This window comes from Cryptomeria japonica, chromosome 9 (assembly GCF_030272615.1).
Source record: "Cryptomeria japonica chromosome 9, Sugi_1.0, whole genome shotgun sequence".
Classification (NCBI taxonomy): Eukaryota; Viridiplantae; Streptophyta; class Pinopsida; order Cupressales; family Cupressaceae; genus Cryptomeria; species Cryptomeria japonica.
The window spans coordinates 678,524,575-678,540,571 of NC_081413.1; the positions used below are offsets into that span (position 1 = coordinate 678,524,575).

General features: G+C 35.2%; 1 protein-coding gene across 2 annotated transcripts; it reads left to right on the plus strand.

Moving 5' to 3' along the window:
* The first annotated feature begins 7,671 nt into the window (after nucleotides 1–7,671).
* On the plus strand, nucleotides 7,672–12,355 carry LOC131074000 (coniferin beta-glucosidase). Of its 2 annotated transcripts, none has more exons than XM_058010556.2 (13): nucleotides 7,672–8,003; nucleotides 8,175–8,241; nucleotides 8,366–8,424; nucleotides 8,690–8,765; nucleotides 9,027–9,098; nucleotides 9,202–9,289; nucleotides 9,389–9,641; nucleotides 10,683–10,798; nucleotides 10,896–11,116; nucleotides 11,214–11,245; nucleotides 11,341–11,446; nucleotides 11,556–11,664; nucleotides 11,775–12,355. In XM_058010556.2, the coding sequence occupies exons 1-13, from the start codon at nucleotides 7,866–7,868 to the stop codon at nucleotides 12,025–12,027; spliced, it is 1,590 nt and encodes a 529-aa protein (XP_057866539.1). In that variant the 5' UTR covers nucleotides 7,672–7,865; the 3' UTR covers nucleotides 12,028–12,355. The 2 variants fall into 2 exon arrangements, with proteins under 2 accessions (XP_057866539.1, XP_057866540.1); XM_058010557.2 differs by having other exon boundaries at nucleotides 7,681–8,003; nucleotides 11,344–11,446.
* Nucleotides 12,356–15,997: the final 3,642 nt, after the last annotated feature.

Here is a 15,997-nt window from a genome sequence, read left to right on the forward strand (position 1 = left end):
AAAAGTGGAGACTAGATAGTGAATATCATGACAAAATATTAAGTGTTATTGAAGAGCGTTCTGAACCACATGATGTGGTATGAACTATATATATTTAGTAGTCCAAAGTACATGTGGTTCAACCCATGAATTGAATTAATACTTGATAAATTAGAACTTAACTTGTTTTGAAACTTGGATAAATATTTTCATATATATATATATGGCTTACATGTAGACCATATATTTTTTAAGTTTAAATACATGAAATTTTCAATTATATCAAATTAGGATGTATGAAGTTAATTTGTATGTATGTTAAAAATAATATTTGTGTGCATGTATGTAAAGTAAATTGGGACATATGGATGAGTTGAAAATATGTTAAAAGGCGGGCGATATATGCAGTTGATTAGGATGTATATAGTAGATATCTAATTCTAAATGCATGTATATAGTACTGTTTCTAATTCTAAATACATGTAATTTGTAAGTTGTTAAAATAATTTAATAAAAAATGCATATTTAAATTAGAATGTATGTACATGTGTAAAATTGATATATGGAATTAGGACATACATGTGTAATATAATTGAAGAGCCCGGTCTGAACCACTAAGTGATGTGTTATGAACTATTTAACTTGTATACATACCTAGAAGTACATACCATGTGAACTATTTAGTACATGGTATTAAGTTTAGTTTATTCATTTGATATTAATTAACAAGTGTGATTTTTATATTGTTCATGGCTTGCACAGTGGAGTGGATATACTCTTTTGTTTGAACATGTTCTTTTAAATTAATGCATATCTACTGTATATATAGGAGTTGAGAAAATACAACACCACAGGAGCCCAAATAATCTCTGCAAGCTGAAAAACTTGTTACAAGGAGAAGCAAGGAAGCAAATCACAGAAGGAACAAAAACACAAGAAAAATATGCTCAAAAAGAGAGAGTAGAATATTCTCCAAAAATGTATTGTCAATAATAATCTTTCTTCATACAATGAAAAGAAAGAACTCAACCTTTAATAGGTCAAGAAACCCTAAAAGGGAAAACTTAGGTTTGCACATAATAATTAATTAAAATAATTAATTATATGCATCTAAAGTTAGCTTAAGTGTAAAAGAGATAAAGGGAACGGGTGAACTCACAAAGTTGGTTCCCACTTTTTGGTACATCTTGATTTTTGCTAAAATCATACATTTTTTAGAAAATATAATTATTTAAGCTTTAAGAGGTCCCATTTGAAGTACTTAATTGAAGAGATTTCGATCAAAGGCTCTTAGATACAAATTTCTTGGATAGAACCTCTCTACTTATAAATCATACTTGAAATGGAGTCTCCTTTGCATCTATCAAATGCTGATAAGAAAACAATTTTACCTTAGCTTTTGACGGGTCAAACAAATTCATTTAGAAGTTTTGTTTTCTTAAGGATTTAGTCCTAATTATAAGCTTTCCAAATAGTATAATTTTTAATATATTTAATTTCATTAATATATTTTTATTTTATTTTTTATAAATGTAGGTTTTTCACCGAGCATGAACTTATTTGTTCAATGCATTGGGAAAAATGGTAAACTAATTCAAAAAAATTCTATAAAATATCTATGCACTAGGTATTGATGTCTTCTTTCTAACAAAAAAATTAAAATTGAATTTTGATATGTATAGAACAATTTATGTGTTCAAACATGCACCTATATCTAAATTATAATTAGTCGGACTTCAAAACTTAATAAAATAAAAATTCTTCAATATATCACTATCAAACCAACTGCATGCCCTGGGTATTGATGTTACAAACCAAAATTTAAAAGAGATAAGTTTTTATCATTTATAGAAAAAAAAGTTATACGTTTCGAGATGCACATCACTCTTAAAAAATGTTGTTTGCTGTAAAAAGATACTTTTGAGGGAGATGGAAAAATCAATAAAATTTTATTCAAATTTTTTTGAAAAAACTATATTTAGAATCTACAAAAAAGATGTTACAAATCACTAGTTTACATCATCTTCAAATTCTTAACGGTTTAAAAGCTATAGGTGCCGGAAAGTGAAGTTTTTTTGCAAAATGTTCATCTAAGTGTCAAAGTTGGTCAAAAAGTGGGAACTAGTATTGTAAGTTCACCCGAACTTAAATAATTAAACAAATATTGTTTAATTAATCAAGTAAATACCCGAATACTCTAACACCCCCCCTTAAGCTAGACTTGGGGAGAAGCTAAAACCTAGAATAGCTACTAAAAGCAATAAAGATGGGTCTCGGCAACAAGGCCTGATTAGGTACCCAAATACAATGAAATCTCTATGAATTGGAGAAATAGAGAAAACCACATGGAAACAAAACTCTACTCCAAAAAGAGATGGAAAAGAATACCACTGAAGCATGAAGAACCTGCAAACTCTGTCGAAGAATAACTGCTGATCTGAAGAACCTCCACTGAAATAGAACATGACCAGGTAGAGAAGACTGTAATCTACATGAGTGCCCTCAAATGACACTACTCGAATCAGATGGCAAACAAAGGCAAACAACTGAACTCGAAGATACAGATGGCATGAGAAACCAAAGCCTGAAGAGCTGATCAATCGAACCAAGGAAGCATTAGAACCAACATGACAAACCTCCCCATAATGTGGAAGTGGGAGAGGGACAGGAACACTGAAAAGGACAACCAAAAAGAACTGCATGACGAAGAACCAGGAACATCAAAGGTGCTGAAACAAGTACATGGTGTCGTGGAAGGAACACTCACTTGACACACATCATGAGGTGAATGTCATGGAAGAAACACTCACTGGACAAAGGAAGATGGCAAACAACAGACAAACATCAAACCCCTCATGGCACTTGATCAATAGTGCATGTACAACAAGGCACAAGATATGCAAGATTCCAAGTAAACAATGCATGATGGCACTTTATCTCAGTGCATTTGCATAAATACAAACTACAATGATAAGAAGACTGGGAATAGAAACGTGAACCAAAATAGAGACATCCTACTCAGAGAAGAGATCCCAGGACCTGAAACAACCACGATATCCACCAGAGTGCTGAAAAGAAAAAAACTTAATAAAATATGTATGGAGAAGAATCTAAAAATAAAACTTAGATGGCTGGAAAGTACACAGCACATGCTTTCCAAAAATATAAAATTTTTGAAAAATGGAGTTCGGATGCTCTTTCTATGGCTCCCGGAGTGCAAAACCTAGACCTCACTTTGACTGGAAAAAAACATAGTCAAACAGAAAAATTGGGAAAAATCACCAACACCATGAGGTCGGGCTCGGAACTAGCTTTCTAACGCCTATTCGTTTTCAAAAAAATGACTCCGTATGCCCAAGATAGAGCCAAAAAACCAAACCCCCCCTGAAAGAGGCAAAAAGGAGTGTCTGGTGGCTGGGCGGTGCTTCGGTGGCCAGTGGGTGGCGCTTCGGTGGTGGCCTAGTGGTTCTCCGGTGGCCGAAAGGAGCTCAAGTGGTGAACTACTATTTCCAGTGGCCAGGAGGAGCTCCAGTGGCAGAGCTGGTCGGAGGTGTTGCCGGCAACGGCCGGGGTGTTGAGCGCGGGGGTCAGGAGCTGAAGCAGCGGCGGCGGCGGGAAGCAGCGGCCTCAAGGAGGCAAGCATGGGCGGCAGGCTGAGCAGCGGGGGCCACAAGGGCGGCGGTGCCAGCAGTTGCAGTGGGGGCAGGAGGCTCAGCGACGGCTGGCGGTGTAGGGCCGGCGGAGGAGGCGAGGCTGGCGGGGGCTGGAAGGGCCACTGGGTGGCCGCCGGGGAACGGAAAGGAGGGAACTGGTAGGAAGGGGCTCGCCCTGACAGGTGTCATGGGTTGTACTGACATCGACAAGGGTCCCACAATACCCTGCGTACTGTGGGAGCCTCAAAAACAAATTTTTTTTTTAAATGCCTTTTTCCTTTTGATTTTTTTAAGATTTTTTTTGATAAAAAAAATCAAAATCCGGCCTGCATGCCATAAAAAGGCAAAATATTTTTTTTGAATTTTTTTCTCAAACTGTGTGTCAGGGCCGTATGCCCTGGATCTGAGAAAAAATTACTCTCAGAGGCTCAGGAACTAAAATACGTCGAATTTTATATGACCAAAGGGGTTTTCAGGCCTTCTAAGCACGATGGTGAGGTCCATTTAGGCCCAAAGTGCTCAGAAAAAAAAGGTCAAACCCTAGGTACATAAAAAATTCCTGAAACCCCAGATCTGCTTCCAAAGCAAAAATTCTCAAAACAAGAACAGGTAGTTGCAGATCTGAAGCTCTGATACCATATAGGAGTTGACAAAATACAACACCACAGGAGCCTAAATAATCTCTGCAAGTTGAAAAACCTGTTACAAGGAGAAGCAAGGAAGCAAATCACAGAAAGAACAAAAACACAGGAAAAATATGCTCAAAAAGAGAGAGCACAATATTCTCCAAAAATGTATTGTCAATAATAATCCTTCTTCATACAATGAAAAGAAAGAACTCAACCTTTAATAGGTCAAGAAACCCTAAAAGGGAAAACCTAGGTTTGCACATAATAATTAATTAAAATAATTAATTATATGCACTTAAAGTTAGCTTAAGTGTAAAAGAGATAAAGGGAACTTAAATAATTAAACAAATATTATTTAATTAATCAAGTAAATACCCGAATACTCTAACAGTATACATACATTACATGTAGTAAAATTTAAAATTTAAAAATTATAAACATATCAATCTTTTTTTAATCTATCCACACACACACACACACACACACACACACATATATATATATTTGAAAATTTTAGAGAACATGTGCATTCTTGCTCATATATATTTAAAGTGTACATAAGTATTTCTAACATGCACGTGCATTCAATCATATATATAATTATCTGAATACAAATGATGTGATATATTTAATCTAGGATCAAATGCACAAACTATACATGTATATATAAAGTATAATCTAACCATACATGCACATGATATATATAATCCAGTCCATCAAACATAAAGTACATATATAATCTAACATGTACATGTGCATGAAATATATAATCTGATCAAACAAACCAGGTATAAAGTATAATCTAGTCTAAACTTCATACATGCATGAAATATATAATCTGATCAAACACAAACTAGGTATAAAGTATAATCTAGTCTAAACTTCATACATGCATGAAATATATAATCTGATCAAACACAAACCAGGTATAAAGTATAATCTAGTCTAAACTTCATACATGCATGAAATATATATAATCTGATCAAACACAAACCAGGTATAAAATATAATCTAGTCTAAACTTCATACATGCATGAAATATATAATCTAATCAAACACAAACCAGGTATAAAGTATAATCTAGTCTAAACTTCATACATGCATGAAATATATAGTCTAATCAAACACAAACCAAGTATAAAGTATAATCTAGTCTAAAATTCATGTACATGCATGAATACATATAATATGAAAGTCTATAAAAAGATAAACAAATGAGCTATAAAGTCCAGCAAATCAACAGGGATCATGTTGGCCACAAACAGAGCGACCATCTAAGGGAGAGTCATGGTGAGAGTCTGGATGTCCAATAGACCCCTGCAAAAGTAGAGTTTATTTAAATATTAAATATAGATCTCTCTAGACACATATACATCAAATCCAAGTAGATTTAAATAAACATTTAAATATAAATTGTAACGCATGTATACATACATGTACATATATGCAAAAAACCATAACTAACATGTCCACTAACAACATCGAAAGAATCTCTCCTACGCACATGCTCAGAGCTCAAGGTAGGAGTGACATGAGCTAACTGTTATACATACATGTGTGTGTGTGTATATGTAAGGGGCTAACTAGATGACTAGGTATCGTGGATGAAGTGTCCGACTGTAGTAGCATATCCATAAACCCAGTATGGCTCAAACCTCGCAGCTGCTTCTCAAATGAATACAAGCCCTCATCTGTGATATGGACATGATCAACTCGTATCTCCTCCTCAAATGAATCCAAGCCCTCATCTGTGATATAGACCTGATCAGCTCGCATCTCCTCCTCTGCAACAACAGAGTGATCTGTAGGTGGGTCAGTGCCTGGAGCATGCGTAGAGTGATGAGAATGTTGTGATTGCCTCAAGGTATGCATCGATGCAGCAATAGCCTGTGTGTCTCTGAGAATCTCCTCTCTAACATCAACCAATGGTATCCCAAGTTGAGATGAAATAAAACGGTAAGAATGTAGTAGGTCCTCAGCTAAATACTGTGACATCTGTACATGTCTACTACCTCCGACTATAGCTACTACCTCATCTGGGGAGGGGATGCCAGTAGTAATATATTGATCATCTGAATCTGAAGCCACCCCGTGACTAGAAGATGCATGATCTGTGGATGATCTCGAATGTGGTCGGCTCATCATATATCTGCCCAGCCTGTCAGATGATATGGTGGCTACTGTTGATGCAATCTGTCCAATCCTATCAATTGCTTCTCTCTGAGAAGCAATCACAACGTGATCCATCATGGGGGCTAAGGCTGGGACTACTGCGGGAAATCTCTGGCCAACAAGGTCCCTGTGTCTAGGCAGAGCTCTATCACGCCTACGATATGCATCTCTATCAGCAATCATGCCCCTCCCTTGTCCATAATATGCTGGAATATCAAGGTAGTTTGGTTTCATCTGACAATGAACCTCAACAAATCCCTGTTGTGCAAAGTATAATGGTATCTGGTCGTTATTAGGATAATGACCATGGGCAGCTAAGAAGCGTGGGTAAAGCAATGATGCAACCTGTGGGTCGATACATCTCGTGACCTGATATCCTCTCACCTTACTCTTCTCCTGATATTGTGAAAAGCATCTCTCCTTGGTGGTCTCCTTCGAGACCACCCTCACCACATCAGCAAAAGAATCAAGACGCCTCACCTCACTCCTCAACTGTCTATAAATATCCTCTATAACCTCAGGTGAGAATGAGGTGTGAGAAACTAAGCAGTCCCTCAATGTCTGCAAACTATCAAAAATGGATGTGCATGTACTCTTGTACACGCCAACAGTACGGGGGTCATCTAATATGACCCTCAACCTATGCAACTCACGATCACTGTACTAGAAAATAGTAGCAATGTTGGGCAAGGGGGGATCCTGGTGTGGAGGATCAACATCATCAATGTGTGGCTCCTAATCAGGAGCCTATGTAGGTGTATCCTGATCAGGAGCCTAAGAAGGTATATCCTGGGACGCCATCTATCCAGATAAATATAAATCAATGGAACTTTGGCAACCAATTGATCCTGAACCAAATTGTTGATTTATAACTAATTCCTTAAAAGAAGTCATTACCATTCGGCAAGAACCAAAATTTGATGGCAAATACTTGTAATAACAAAATTGCCTTAAATTTGAATAGATTACTTCACTATCAAGAGCTATCAAGAGCATATGAACTCGAGCCATGACTAAGCTTTTTAAAATTATTAAGAAAATTCAAATAAAATTGACCTATTAAAGACACGTCATCGAGAGAGTCTGTGAAAATGGGTCTATTAGGCAAATTAAGGACTGCATTATCACAGTAAGAAAAAAAGACAAATAGCTTTCTAGGGGAGGAATTTGTTTTTGTACAGTGTAACTTCTGTCTGCCGTTCCTTTTTCTGTCGCCTAATAGAAGAAAAATATATCGACGGTGCAAATTCGTTCTGATAATTATGGCATTGAAAGAAGATATCGCGTTTCTGTGCAAAACAAATTTGAAACCACTGATTTTAGGGCTGATGAGAAGTCTTTCTTGCAAAGTGATAGATACAGACCACAACTTTCTTTTGTTATACAATCTCCTTAAAACAAGCCTGGTGAATGTTATGGTATTCCAATTACAATGGGTATTGAAAAAATTATATATGGTCTGGTGTTGATTTCCTGTTCCTTATATGCCACAGCAGAGGATGATGGAGAATTTAGTAGGAAAGCATTTCCATCAAATTTCATATTCGGAGTCGGTTCGTCTGCCTACCAGGTATTAAGCTTCCACTTCACTGGACAGTATTCTAACTGATATAGTCAGGAGGAGAAGATTTGTTTGAAATTGTTAAAAAAAAATTATAACTTTTTTTAATAAATTGCTTTTCATTCTTTAAATGGGGGATTTGTTCAAACTGTCAACTGATAAAATAACAATGATGTGTAGTACGAGGGGGGTTATGTTGAAGATGGAAAAGGCCTCAGCAATTGGGATGTGTTTGCTCATATTCCTGGTATGAAATTACACTTTTGTAGTCTTCTTCACATTTAGAATGATTGTAAAGGGAATCACATAGAAGAAATTGGTGTTTGGTTTGAGATAACCTAAAAAGAGGGGTTTTTGCCTTCATATTGCAGGAAAAATTGCAGATGGAAAGAATGGTGACATTGCAGTGGATGAATATCACCGCTATAAAGTATAAGCACAGAAAGCACAAACCATTCCTTTATTTAGTTTAACTCTTGAAGTCGGACAGTAAACATAGAAACAATTATTGGTACTTAATGTTAAATTAAAAATAGTAAATATGCAAGCCCTTAACAATATTATTCATTTTACAGAATTTGTATATGACATTTTTAATCACACTTACTCTTTGAGGCACTGTCCACCATTGGGGTCTGTCAGACTTCGGGTGTTCTTCAACCAGCTTGATGGGAATGGTGTGTTAAATTTTGTAGGAAGATGTGGAAATAATGTGGAAAATGGGAGTGGAGATGTACAGGTTCTCCATTGCTTGGTCTCGTATTTTCCCTAGTAAGTGAATTAATAATCCATTCCCTAACACCATTTGTAGAAAGGAGAACTTTAATGGGGATAGCACCAGTAATATATTCTGTTATTGATATCGAGGCTAGGAATATACTTCAAAGGTTTTCTGATTCTCCACTTCTGGGAAAAAAATAATTGTCTTTCAGTTTTGGATCAGGGTCAGAAAAGGAATTACATCAAAATTGCTGGAGATATAATCAATTACTTTTAATCTTTGTTAAGTCTGGTAAACTTGTCTATCTGCAGAGGGTGATGGAAAGATCAATCCTCTTGGAGTCAAATACTACAATAATCTGATCAATGAGCTTCTCAGCAAAGGCATTCATCTTTCCACTTCCTCTTGCTTTCAAGCCTGTAATTGGCCTTGTTATTTATGATGTAGAAGAGGACTTCCAAAGGGTTTGGATCTTATCTGTGACAGGGATCCAGCCATTTGTGACACTTTGTCACTACGACATTCCACAGGCCTTGGAAGAACAATATGGGAGTTTGCTAAATCCACGCTTTATGTAACATCCCATTCTATTGCTTTGCTTCGTTTCTGTCTAGTGCAATCGCTTTTAACTACTTTACAGTGAAGAGATTTGAGTCTTTATTGGCTTCTGCAGAGATGATTTCGCACAATATGCAGAAGCTTGTTTCAGAATGTTTGGTGACAGAGTAAAATACTGGACCACTTTCAATGAGCCCAATACCTTCGTTTTCAAGGAGTATGATACAGGGGATTATCCTCCAAACAGGTGCTCGCATCCATTTGGGAGTTGCAGTGCAGGCAACTCTTCAACAGAGCCTTACATTGCCATGCACAATGTGCTGCGTGCCCACGCTGCTACTGTGGATATCTACAGAAGAGAATATCAGGTACAGTATAATTTAAGAATAAAATAGAATAGGTTATGTGCATTATGTAGGATATACAGGAAGGAGGAAACCTGTAGGAAAGGTTTTCTTGATGGCCTTTCTGTTGCCATTTCCATTAAATCCACTTGTATAAGATATATGTAAACCGTCAAAACAGTTCTGTTTTTTTTAGGCAATTCTTATATCTTAAATTTTTTGTAACCTGTGTAACCACGTGTTTAGCAGGTTATGTTAACTATTGATATCTTTTCAGATTTTTTTTATGTTTCATTTACTTAATACAATGGGCAATGCTTCTTCATTGGTGATCTTCAAATTTTCTCATTGTGCATAGCAAGAATAATCATAGATTAGCATGTTTCCGTTCCCCTGCAAGATAATGAAAAGATAACTGATTCAACATAAAACATGTTTTTATGTGTTGATATTTTTTCTTAGAAGGGTACATGATCATCAAATAGATCTCATGTTACTAAAATCTGGTTTTCTTACCATGGTGCTGAGCTTATATTATCCTCATGTACCAAGTCCTCAAGTACTGTTGGTTTGTCAAATAAATCCACCTCTTTAACCCCCATTTTTTTACCATTTCATTCAATCATAGCAGCATCATTTATCTTGAGTTAAGCATTTCTTGCGCCCTTTTAGTGCCTGTCGTCAAATTTCATTTTGATTATAGACGAGTAACAAACTGAAACAGTGCCCTCCTTAAAAGTAATATACCGCTTTATGCTTCTAATAATCTATCTAATAGTACTACTCTTTATGTCAGTGCTTCTAATGGCAGTATACATCTCGATTTTCTATCCGTCTGCTTATATATCTCTGTCTAGTAATATTATAAAATTAAGGTGTTATAGCTTTCACTCCCCATCTTTTGATAAATTAAATTCTTAAAATTTCTCATCTTTCTTCTACAAGATTTGTCCTCAATAAAGATACCCTAACAAAATAATTTTGTCCAAGTTGTATAACTATAAACCAAGTTATTACAGTGTTTACTTTCTCTGACAGCAACTAATTTGTTAAGGAACAATGCAGACTCGTCAAGGAGGCTTCATTGGAATCGTTATCTCAGCTGCATGGTTTGAACCACTTAGAAACATCCCAAAAGACCTTGAAGCTTCAGAGAGAATTATTACATTTCATAATTCATGGTACTTAATGCTATCTATTTGACTTGATAATTTTTTAACTATAAATTACATTCTAAGTTGCATGTATATGGGATTAAGTAAGATGATGTCTTTGCAGGATTTTGGATCCATTAGCATTTGGAGAATATCCAGCCATTATGCGCAAATTGGTGGGCAAAAGACTGCCTTCTATCACAGAGGACTTGCACAACCAACTCCAGGGCTCATTTGATTTCATTGGTCTAAATTACTATGGCTCACGCTATGCCACCGATGCTTCAGAATTTCTAAATTCACCCAATCGTGATTTCTATCAGGATAGTTTGACCACTGTCACCAGTTAAACTCAAAACCTAAGAACCTGCTTATGAATTTCTGATTTCTTGATTTTAACTAACATAAAATTACTCACTCTTGGCTTCAACTCTATTGACAGATGTAAAAGATGGCATCCCTATTGGTCCACAGGTTTGTGGATCCTTAATTTGTAATTTATTTCTCTGCAACAGGGTCTGATGCCCTTAAAATGGTATAAAATGAGTGACTGAGAATTTGCAATTTAGCAGATGTACCCACCAGATATGTATGGTGTGCCTTTCGGAATTGAGAAGGTAGTGGATTATATCAAGACCCGGTATTCCAACCCACCTATATTCATAACAGAAAATGGTACAGTAATTATTAATGTTTGTTAAAACTAAAATACAACCTCTTTTCTTTTGTTAAGTAACCATGAAATGCTTAAACTTAACTTGCCAGCTTATTTTCTTCCTGTCAGGCTTTGGTGACCAAAGGAATGACAACCTCCCTTTCTTGCAAATGTTAAATGATACATTTCGAGTGGATTACATTGAAGAAACACTCAAGTACTTAGCAAAAGCAGTGAGGTTTGTAATCCACTCTCCTGAAGCCTCTCCCTCAAGTTATAGAATGTTTTGGTCATAAAAGATGCCTGCGCCATTTATACTAAATTTGAATGTGAATGAAATGCCTTCAGGAAAGGAGCTGACGTCCGTGGATACCTTGTTTGGTCACTGCTAGATAATTTTGAATGGATTTATGGATACACTTCCAAATTTGGTATGTACCATGTGAATTACACAAATGGGCTGCAAAGATATCCCAAGTTCTCTGCCCATTGGTATGGAGAATTTTTGAAAGGAAAGAGCACTCTGCATAAAGAGGAATTTTTAAGAGAGTTTATGGAAAGTTATGCTGGTAAAGCTATCCCTACCATAGCAGAAGTATAAGAACTGAAAGTAAAAAGCTTTGGAAAGATACTGTTTTCATATCTTCCTGTGCCTCAAATAATAGGCCTATGTTTATTATTACTCTACATCAGATAATGCACTTTGTGAGTTACAAGAAGTAACTTGATATAGGTTTTCAATTAACGGGGCTATGTTTAGTTTGCGTTTATAAATTTCTCTGTTTGTTTGTTGAGAAGGAGTAGTGCAGGCTTCAAGTTTCATAAACATCTACTTTGTATCCATCATATTCAGTCATGTTAACTACTCTAGATGGAGTAGTTGTATATTACTGTCCTATATTTATGGTAATAGCAATACGAATTTATCACTTGTAGTTTTGCACCGCAACCAATGTTGACGAGTAATGGGTACAATGGATTGATCTCCTTGTTTTTACTCAATTCTCGGTACCCTTTTTTATTAGCAACCAAAGGAAGGTTTTCCAATCTAGTTATTTTAGTAGCTGCTGGAATTAATCCCTCTTTACTCGGTTGAAGTCTATGAATAAAGAATAATCATAAAATTTAGATGTCTATATATATGATAAATATTGTTTTGGAAAAAAAAAATAGTATTCACCGTCCCAATTTCAAAACATGTAACACTAGCATTATCTTTTTGTTTAAGCTTGCACTTTTTAAAATATTTTGTTACATGTAAATCGATGTAGAGACTGCCTTTATATTTTATATCACAAGTTCTATTATGTCATATGCTTATTCACTATGGAATTAGAAATGAACATAGTAGAGAAATAATATAACTTCCAAAATACATATAACATATATAATAAATCTTTAAAACCTAAGAAAAGTATAAGCTTTCATTTATACTATAGGAGAAACATGATTGTAATAACAACACTTCAGATATTACTAATTTTCTTTCTTTCTCAAATATCAATAATATCTACTTAATAAACCAAGTATCTTCCATCTAATTTAGAAGTATCAACATTGTAACATAATTGATCTACAGTAGAATGGCAACTCACCAACACTCGCTTCTACACTCATATTAAACAAGGTAAGTTCCCACAAAAATCAAAGTCAATCCTACACCCAACCTTAACCTAGAGGGCTCGTTTGTAATGTTCATGTCTATGCACCCCTTTTGGAAATTAGAGATTGTATAGTTCATACATCAATGATAGAGAGAATCCATCTTCTAATCTCACTTTTATACCACAACTATTCATTGAACTTTTGCTTTCAATTTAATCCAGTTACAATATAATGATAACAAACACATTCCAATCAAATGCTAGTTCCATGCCATCATCAATGTACAAACATACATCAAATGATATAAGAACCATATCATTCCAACATTGCATGTTATCATTGTGACTACCTCAAGCATGCATCATCTATGCACGTGGCTAGTTATTTGTGTCACATGTGCATAGTTGAGTAGCTCTTATACATCTCACAAGTACACACAGGGGTTAGCTTTAGTATATACCACCTATACACATGGTGACTAGCTCATGCCCACCTCCTAGTTACACATGGTGACTGGTTTAGGCATACATCATGTGCACAATGTGAATAATTCACACAAGCATTACATGTACACAATATGATAACTTGTGCATATGTCACATATACATAGTGTGATTAGCTCAAGGTATTCATATTCACAATGTGAATAATTTATCAACCTCATAATTGCACATAGTGACTAGCTAGTAGAAAATAAATAGTTGCAACCCTACTCCAAAAAATAATTCTTCTACCAGATTACTAACACATAAGCTTGTAAGTACATGCCATCCAAAAAAGAAATATCAATGCATCCCATACTACACCATGGGACCCATCATTTTTTTCAAATCCACCACCATTTATCATTACAAGTGGACATCCCATACTACTTATTATCAATGGCAAAAGCATATAAGTATAACAACATGCTAAATACTTGAGGCTATTTTTACATAAGTACATAGTAATTGACTCATAAATACATAGTGACCCAATAGCAATAGGAAGTGGATGTGACACTACTACATATGTCTTCCCATTACCCAATCCACTAAGACTTATTCTTTAAGCTCACTCTATCAAAAAGAAGGAATGTTAGTGCATTGCATACTACACCATGAGTCCCATATTTTCCCCCAATTCTTTGCACCAAATTTAATGATGAGTGAGAATCCCATACTACTTGCAATCATCATTGGATAAGGTGTAAGGAAAACAACACATCACATAAAATCATTAATAAAATTTTCATTTTGTTTTGAACCTTTTGAGTTGGTGGATGTTGACATCTATTACCTCCATGTCACTAGTGAAAGTTGGGATGACCCAATATGGGGTAGCTCCTAACATTTATCACCTACATAGTAATGGTGAAAGATGATTAAACTCAAGAATCATGTGATTGTATCCTTGCATCCATCACCTTCATACTACTAATGATATCTAGCTACCCCAAGATATGATAGTTAAGTTCTAATATCTATCACTTGCATGGTATTGGTGACAGGTAGCTAAACCATTTATGCATCATATCATGTATGACTCCTACTAGCTTTCATGTTTGTGTTATTAATGAAGGGTGAATAATCCTTAAGATATGATGAAAAGAACCTAACATCCATCACTTGCATGATATCAATGATAGTCAACTATCTACATTTACATTAGACTCAATTTTGCAATGTGGAGTAATCTCATAGTCAAGTGCACATAGTCAAGATATCACAAGAACAAACACTAGGTAGGTTGACTTCATTACATACCACAAAAGTGATCCATAAAGCTATTTTTTTTATTCCTATAGGTCTTGGGGTCAATTTACCAACCTGGAAATAACAGATTGAAGCCACTTCAATTGGCCTAGATATCCAAACACATATACATGAATAAATACCCAATTATATAAAGTAATCAAATTTATTCACTTTGTTCAATTATTATACAAAAACATGTTATTTATAGAGCATAAACTAACTTAGTATAATATTAAAATTGCTTTTGAGTATATAACATTTTTGTACATTACCAATCACAAGTTATGTCGTACATTTACCCACCAAATATATATAAAGGAAAAATACTAAACCATATTTAATAGTATTTATTTTCAGTTACCCACAATTGTTAAAAATGGCCATAAGGAACTCCATTGTAAGATCAACACAAAATTAGGTACATATTTAAACCAAGTAGGCCATCCATACTTAATAAGAATTGTTTACACCTTCATATTCTAATAGCTTAAATCTACATCATCTTTAACTCATGCATGGTCATTTCATGGCCAAATTTGTCATTTTCTTATTTCTCGAAAGGGTAGATACCTCCCTAGTCTATAGAGGCCACTAATACCTTCTATACATAATCACTAAGTTGAGGACACAAAGTTGTGGTGTTCAACTCATAAGCTTTGATTAGTTTAGTTCTATCAATTCCTTAGGCATTCTTGTATATTCTCATCAAGATAAATCACATTGATGATGAAGCCTTTGGAAATCCAAACATCACAAACCTTAGAGTAAACAATCTTAAGGAAGATGGATATATCAATATTGGTTTAAGCCTAAATAGTGGGGATATATCAATTGGAAGGAATGGTTTACAACCATTTGATGTAAATCTAGCCTCAAGATGATACCTATTAAAGAGTGATAGAAATCAAGTTTAGGAACAATTCAAAGCCCTAGATTTGATCCCCAAACCCTCCCTTACAAAATTAGGTCATGGGGACATCATTTTCCCAAGGATTACCTACACATTTGCTTGCAAACAAGATTAATGTCCCATGCAACTCTCCTAATATTTCAACTATCAAGATGATACTCTGAACTTTCCCAAGTTAAGATAGCCTATACATTTACCAAACACAACCATTTTTATCAAATGTTATGTTAGTAAGGTATGGTCCTCTAGGATTCCCAACTTTGTTAAATAGCTTCTCTAAAGAAGCCGCGTAAAAAAGCTCAACCAAGGAGATCATGAAG